Below are 7,753 nucleotides of genomic sequence, written 5' to 3'. Positions count from 1 at the left end.
TTTTTTTTTTTTTTTTTTGGCTTTTTGGGACAGGGTCTTGCTATGTAGTTCAGGCTGGCCTTGAACCCGAGGTGATCCTCCTGCCTCAGCCTCCCCAGTGCTGAGATTGCAGATGTGCACTGCCATACCTGGCCACAACTTCCTTTAGATAGATAGCTGTTGGTGACTCTTTTTGTCTTTCACTTGAGGTGAAAGCATTATTTACTTATTAACTTCATTCTTTTTGCTCAGTAGCCTTCCACAGACAAGGAGCACATAAATGCCATCATGAACCAAAACGTATTTATAGAGCACTGCAATTTCCCGGTAGAATTCGGTCACAGTGCATTACCTAGCTTATCCAGAATGTGCTTACCTTTCACTGTCACCTAAAATGCTAGCACAGCTTGTCCAAGTCCTCACAAAGGATGTGTAGACTCCTGAAAAAAATGTGTCCTCCAGATTCTGAGACTGTAGTTTGGGAAAAGTGCACCCCACGTTCAGCCGTAGGGCTTTGGCTCATCTGGGCCTGAAGCCCTCAGAATGTATCTCCCCTTCCTCACAGGCCCTGGTGCTCCTTTCTCTGTCTTGAGGTAAGGACCATCCAAGTGTGGCCTGGTGATCCTTGGTCGTGCCTTGGGTGACCTTTGGTGGTCAGCCACAGGCATTGTAAAATTTGGATAATGTTTGGCGTAGTTTAACCTACATTGAGAAATGATCTAACGCAGCAGCCCTGGATTTCAAAGCTACTCTTGCTTTGGAGTGAGGCTAGATTTTAAGAAGTGGATCCTTCCAAGTCGCTGGCCAGAGAAGTGCACTGAAACGAAACCCGAGATGCGTCGAAAGTCGGGTAATCGTGGAGGTGGTAGGAGCAGAAACGCTGCTGTCTCTTCTGCACAGTGCGAGCCGACAGAGTGCCTTCTGCTCCTTCTGTGGCTTACCCGGCCGGGTTTCCTCCTGACACGTTTCCCCCTTCCTCCAGCTGCACGTGGTCGTCAACAAGACCTTGGTCAGAGTGGTTGTTGACTGCAAACAGATGGGCGAGAAGGCGATAAATGTGTCGGCCAATGTCACGTCAGACGGAGTCGAAGTCCTGGGGAGAATGGTTCGGTCGAGAGGACCGAATGGAAATTCCGCACCAGTAAGTAACACACAGGAGAACCTGTGGTGTATCCCGGGGAGAGCCGTCGAAAGTATATTTTGCTGTTTCCCTGAGGGGAAGTTTAGTAGCGGGAGAGATGGAAGGGTAGATACACAGATGAAAGGCCCTTAGATGAACTAAAACGGACATTCCGAGCTCTTGGCGATAGGTCTCTGCTGTAGTATACAGAGAATGCTCCAGGAATTAAGCTACTTCATTTTCTAAATGCATTGAAGAATTATTAAAATAGTTCACCACATGGTTTCTAGCATAAGTAGTTTGTTATTTTTGGATCAAAACTATAAATGAACCTTGTTTATATAAGAAAATACAAATCGTGCAGACTTTTTGACTATTACATGAAAAATGGACACAAGTCTCTAGTTTAGATTGGGGCACTTTAGAACTAGGTGCTCGCTGTCACTAATGTGAGGCTTACCCTTTAATCATTAGTAGTTATTTATACAACAAATCACTCCAAGACAGTATAGTTTTCATCGTGCACAATGGAATTTAAATGTGGGAGACTTCCAGCTCTAGCTGGCAAAGAAATCACATTCCCTTCCCTCAGCACCACAGAAATGAATAGTGCATGCAGGTTTTTGTTTCAACACAATGCATGCACAGCCAGTTAGCAGCATTCTCTAATTTGAGTCATTCTCTAATTAGGGTTTTTTTCTTACAAGCAATTCCCACTCTTCTAATGTACATTTGTCTTCTGTGTATAAGAAGAGTCAAGACAACTGTGAATCAGTATCCTCTCTGCTTTCATGGGTCTGTGGAATTAACTGGTGGCGTGGAGCTCTAGAAATAGCAAAGCCCTTTTAAGCTGAGGATAACCCTGTACAAGTGCAGATTTATACTGTGATGCACAAGTAAATGAGAGTCTGACGGGCGGACTGGAGGGAGAGGACGTGAGGTGCCAGGGCCCCACCTCCGAGGGGTCCCTTCAGGAAGCCCAGCTCTGTTACAGTCTGCTCGTTCAGTACCTAGGAAGCAGTGGCAGAGCGGCAGAGCGGGTCCCTTGGGGACAGTGTGCTGTCTGGTGTTGTCTCTCTTGTGCACCCTCTGCCTCCCGTGTGAACGCAGCTATGAGCGTTACAACTTCCGTAACCCGATCCACGTTGCCCAAGATCTCTTTTCCCTGAACTACCGCCATACCTTCCGTTGCTTTCGGACCTCGACGGGCAGACGTGTGCTCACCGCTTAGCATGAGCACCAGGTATCTGTAGAAGTTCTTTCGTTTCTGCCGTACTTCGGAGTTGAGACGTTTGGAAAGAGAATATAGCAGCAAAGGAAGGCTCTCGTGTTTTCAAGTATGGTGAGGGATTTTAGGGATGTTTGCTTGGGACTGGGGAGTCGTCTCCTTTTATTGTGTGGTATTCAGGCTGATTCATAAACACATAATTTTTTTGTTTAATAGAGGATGCTTGCAGGACTTTATACAAATACACAGCAAGCTGAGGACATTTTGTCTGGATAAATGATGGGTGTGTAGATGGGTTCTCAGAAGGATGGACTGTGAGAAAGAAGTAATTTTAGGTGTGTGAAATTTTAGCACCAAATCACTGAATTCCATTATTATAATGTTCTTAATGATAACACAGGTAAGTAAAGCAAATAAAGATCCAGACTCATAGCCATTCGAAGACAAGCTGTTGTTATTACCGGAAGAAGTCAATAATACATTTCTCATATCTTCTCTTCTACCACTAGCATGTGTTTAAAACTTAAATATTAATATATATGCCCCTTCACGCATACACATTTTATCCCTGCACCCAGAACAGACACGATGACACAGACTTGCTTTGAAACCACCTTCTTTTACCATGACACAGTAATATTGAATAAATCCCTATAAACATAGTAAGCTCTCAAGAAATAAGTAGAAATCAAATAGATAGAAATTAAATAGAAAGTTGCTTGAATTACATCATGTAATTCTTAAAATATTTAATTTTGTGTATATTCCACCCCCGGTGTGGCATAGCCAGCACTGTGGTAACATATACTGTCCTCTCTGGTAATTATAATTTGTGCTTTACAAGTATAATTTTATAATAGTTCAAATTACACTGTAGGTAATAACTATACTTGAAATATATGAGCAGGGAAATATCAAAGATCTGATTCTGAAATCAAAAGTGCCTGTGGGTTTCAGGTTTTCTGGTCATAAATCTTCATTTTTGACCATGAAAGAAGTGTAATTAAGCGAATCACCTCCTGTGGTGATTCCCGGCCTGCAGGAGAGGAAAGAGAATTTATAGATGCCCATGATTAAAGGATTCTTTGTAAGGCTGGAAGGAAAAGACTCACAACTTTTGTTAGCATCTAGAAGCCCACAATGATTACTAAACAGATTTTCAGTTGCCCACTTATTAAAGAACTTAATTAGGTTGAAATGATGGGAAACTCAGATGGCTTTTGTTTTGGCCGGGGTATTGCTCAACTGTCTCAGTACAAGGTGAAAGAAAATGTGGCCCTCCATTTAGAAATGTGTCAATCTCATTATACTTCTGTGATGTGGCGCTCCCAGGAGGAACAGCTACCACGCGGCACAACAGCAGCTCCCTGGTCAGCGTTGCCTGCCAAAGCCAGCAAGGGCTCAATAAATGCCAGATGGCGGGGGCTCCGAGGACTCCATCTTTAAAGAAAATATATTCTCTTTAAACCAGAGCTGAGTAGAGGGTGGATTTAATGGATTTAGGGATGCAGTGACTACTGTACGTAAATTATTGGAGTTCGGAATAAAAACAACCCGAGCTCAGCAGTGAGATTCCACAGCTGCACAGTCCCTGGCAGGATTGCACTTGTGAGCGGGCTCACTGCGCTGTCAAAGCAATGCAGAAAGAAACGTAGCAGCTGGACCACTCTGCAGTCTCTTTCCTCCTAAGAGGTCTCCGCTGCTTTTTCTGATCCCTCTGAGATGACTCCGGAGAACCGAGAAGTTGCTGGCATAGGACGTTTCTTCAGTCTTCTCTATTTCCAAGTCTAACCCTAGGTGATTTTCCGGCTGGCCCTGATTTAGCCCTTGCCATTCAAATGAAAGAGAAATGTAAGCTAAGGGACAGGGCTGGCTATAACGTTAGTCACTGAGTTAAAAGTTTAGCCTTTGGCTTTTAGCTGGGAGGACACTAAGGCCATCCCGAATCCATGTCCCTGAGGTGCACCGGTGACAACATCGCTGGCCCCCAAGAGCCATCCCTGGGTCTGTCCCAGAAAAAGCAGTGAAGCATCGCCAAGGCAGCAGTATCTGGCAGAGCCCAAGGAACTACGGTGACCCTGGCTGCTCAGGGCCGGTGGAGGTGGTGCCTTCTGCCCCTGCCCTGGTCGTCAAGCCCTCCAGGGGCTGCCAGGAGATGGGGAAGCAGAAAAACATTCCACACAGTGGAAATAACACGCCTGGGGAGATTGTCGACATTGCCCAACCAGTGCGGCACTGATCTTTAGCCAGAGAACTTTATGGAACCATTAAGGGGGTCCTGGGGACCCCCCAGTCTGTGGGCTGCAGTGTGGTTTCCTGGCACCCTCGTGACATCATAGCTGATGCCACCGGCGGTGCTGGGAAGTGCTGGCAGATAAGCAGCATAAGGGAATATTTCCGCCAGAAAAGGGTCTGCAAACAAACTTTTAGGTAGAAATCAGCTGTAGAGTAGTTGGTGAGCCTATAAAAGCGAGTGTACAATAATTTTTAAAAAGCAAGAGTGGCTTCCACAGGAATTATTTCCTTTACCCTTTAGAACGGTAATGGTGGCTGTGATTTATCCTACGCCAACCCCAGGTTAGGAAACGTGGACTTCCTGAGATTATCAGTTTAGTCAGTGACCTGATTTTGTCCCCATTCCATAGATGCAGAAACTGGGGCTTGAAGAAGCTAGGGAGAAGCGCGTGATAAGAAACTGACTTCCACACACCTCTCGCCTCGTGTTCCTGCGCTTTCTTCCCACGGGTTGGGCTCTGTTCTGAACCTAACACGCCCACCCGCCTGCGCCCTGCCGACCTCTGAGGTGCCAGTGTTTGAGTGATGGCCTGGAGCGAAGTGGGGGTCCCCGCTGAAACGTTCCAACAAGAGCGAGGATGTTCATTTCCTGACTGTACAGAACCTTTGTGGTCCTTCTCCAGTTCCATGAATTGAGCAGAACAAATGCAGGCGCTTGGTTCAGTAGCTGTGAAGTGGTGAATGCCGTGTCTTCTTCGGTTTTGTGCTGGAAGTGACAAAAATTAGGCATCAAATTAGAAGCAGAAGATGGGTTAGGTCACCAGTACCTTTTCTCTGGTCATTGGTGTGCCTTGGGAAGTTCTGCATTGGTGAAAATTCAAGTATGTTTTGACTTTAAATCATTGCTTAGTTATGCTAGAGAGAAATCAAAGGATCGAATCTGCTCTGAGTGAAAAGAGCCAGCGGCTCATTCTGGTTCCCATTCATACATCAAATGACTCAATTGCTGAGAAATATTTTAATCTTATTTTCATGCTGACATTTGACCCCAGATGACTTGCCTTTTGTGCTGTACCCTGTCAGAAATGTCCAACAGTGAAAAACGAGCATTTGTAATTAAGTATTCCCTTCAAAGTTTACAAAAAGTGAAAGTAGGAGGCTTTCTCTCTCTTTCTCTTTCTTTGTGCAAATTTATCTTTTATAATTTTCACTTAAAAAAGAAAAAAAGTCACAAAAGTGAAAAATGCAGGACTGCTTGCCTAAAGTTTGACTTACTTTGAAAATTACCGTATATTTTAAGGTGCTCAGATAAGAGATGTTTAACATGTCAGCTCCACGTTGTTTCCTGTATAATATGTACAAATATATCTGTTAGGGCTTTTGGACTGAAAGCCAGCGTGTTTTTTATTTTAATTTGAAATCAATCCCCCAAAGTGTGCCTCAAGGATCTAAAATGTTATGAGTGCGAAACAATTATGAATACATATCTTGTATTCAGAGACAAAGATGCTGATTTCATCTAACTTGCAAAAGAAAAGACAGCCCACACAGTAGCATTCCTGGAGAGGTAGCCCTGGCTTTATCTGGCTCTCAGTGGGCTTTCAGACCCGTGAATGAAGAATCCAGATGACTGCAGGGCGCAAGGCCAGCGAAGGTTTGTGTGCAGGTGTTAATGCTATGACAGGTGACCGCGTGGTCAGTGTTTCTTTGAAAAATTTCAAGAGAGCCTCGTGCATACTGGGGTAGTGAAAGGCCTTTGGTTGAAGTGAGTCTCTCCATTCATGGAAATGTTTTTACACTGGAGCTTTATTCAAAAATGGAAATTTCTTAATGGATGAATGTTTGTCGTCTTGTGGTGCTATCATAATGGGGCCCATTGAGACGGCATTGTCAGTTAGACCAGGCAAATCAGCATTTTAAACATTAGACCAAATTCCCTTGGTTGCAAAATAAACCACACATTCCTGGGATGTTCAAATCCCAACCAGAACAGAGCTTTCACATGAAGTTCAATTATTTAAGTTAAAAAAAAAAAAAATCCCGGGTTCTATTCAACAGAGTGGACCAGTTGATTTTCTTTTCTTTTTTTTTTTTTCCAGCTTTAATTGAGTTTATTGGTACATTTTAGGGATACAGTACAGTTACATTCATTGTTGGGATCTTGTACCTCTACATGACAAGTCTTGATTCTCATTTTTTCCCCTTACCTCTGCCCTCCCTTCACCCCCTCCTCCCCTCCCCATCTACAAACACTTTATTTTCATCTTTTCAATATCTCACATTTTTTTCTTTTCCCTTTTTACTCTTCCCCTACCCATCCCACCTTCCCTACACCTTTAGCTCCTTTCTTATGGACCAGTTGATTTTCAGTAAGTGTTGGTTACTATTGTTATTTGCTAAGAATTTTCCCAGCTAAATTTTTAAATAGATAATAACAGTGTAGAAAAGCAACTGGTATATTTCTGTCCTCGCTACTGTCACTTTTATTTTGATTCTACTTCTTTTGCCTACCCCTTAAGAAAATTGGTTATGAAAGGGCTGTATATATAAAATAAAAATAATATTTTAAATACTCTATCTCCCTATTTCCTCGTATCTGTCTTTCTTCTCTCTCTCTTTCATACTGGGATTGAACTGCGGACCTTGAACTTGTGAGGCAGCCAGTGGGACCACTGGGCTAAATCCCCAGCCCTAATATCTCTTTTATTTTGCTCTTTATTTATATTTCGAGTTTCTCATATAAGAGGAACCATGTGATATTTAAGCTCATGTTTCTGGCTTATTTCGCTAACATCGCAGTCTCAAGTGCGTCCATTTTCCTACATGAGTCAACTGTATCCTTCTTCGTAGCATAGTAGTACTCCACAGTGTGTAAATACCATTTCGGAATGCTGATTATGTGTCACACATTACTAGGTGACACAGAGATGTCCTTGAGAGGTCTGAATAAATAGCTGCATTGTGTGGTGAGAAGTAAAGCTGTTAAGGAAACACCTGGGGTATCCTGAGATTACAGAGGTGTTTGGAAGGAGCTTCAATGGGTGTTACCAGGAAGGCACTTTAGAGCGAGCAAGTTGTGCTAAGTATGGGGTTGGGGTGGTGACTGGAGAAATCAGAGGCAAACTCTGGGATCACTTTGTGTTAAGGAACAAGATTAGTGAGATGTTGTTAGAATTTTTTTTTTTTTTTTT

The 7,753-nt window shown here is 43.4% G+C and overlaps 1 protein-coding gene across 2 annotated transcripts in view; it reads left to right on the top strand.

The window, feature by feature from the left end:
• The window catches only part of Col14a1 (collagen type XIV alpha 1 chain), a 161,684-nt gene that overhangs the window by 101,131 nt on the left and 52,800 nt on the right, over positions 1-7,753 (top strand). For both annotated transcript variants that reach the window (XM_010619503.3, XM_010619504.3), the window contains exon 34: positions 962-1,120. In XM_010619503.3, coding sequence (XP_010617805.1) covers positions 962-1,120 — 159 coding nt within the window. The remainder of the gene's footprint in view (positions 1-961; positions 1,121-7,753) is intronic.

The sequence above is a fragment of the Fukomys damarensis genome, unplaced genomic scaffold (genome assembly GCF_012274545.1).
Source record: "Fukomys damarensis isolate Sample0158 unplaced genomic scaffold, DMR_v1.0_HiC HiC_scaffold_5, whole genome shotgun sequence".
Classification (NCBI taxonomy): domain Eukaryota; kingdom Metazoa; phylum Chordata; class Mammalia; order Rodentia; family Bathyergidae; genus Fukomys; species Fukomys damarensis.
Note: the sequence above shows the minus strand (reverse complement) of the source record. Positions and strands in the feature narration are given on the sequence as shown.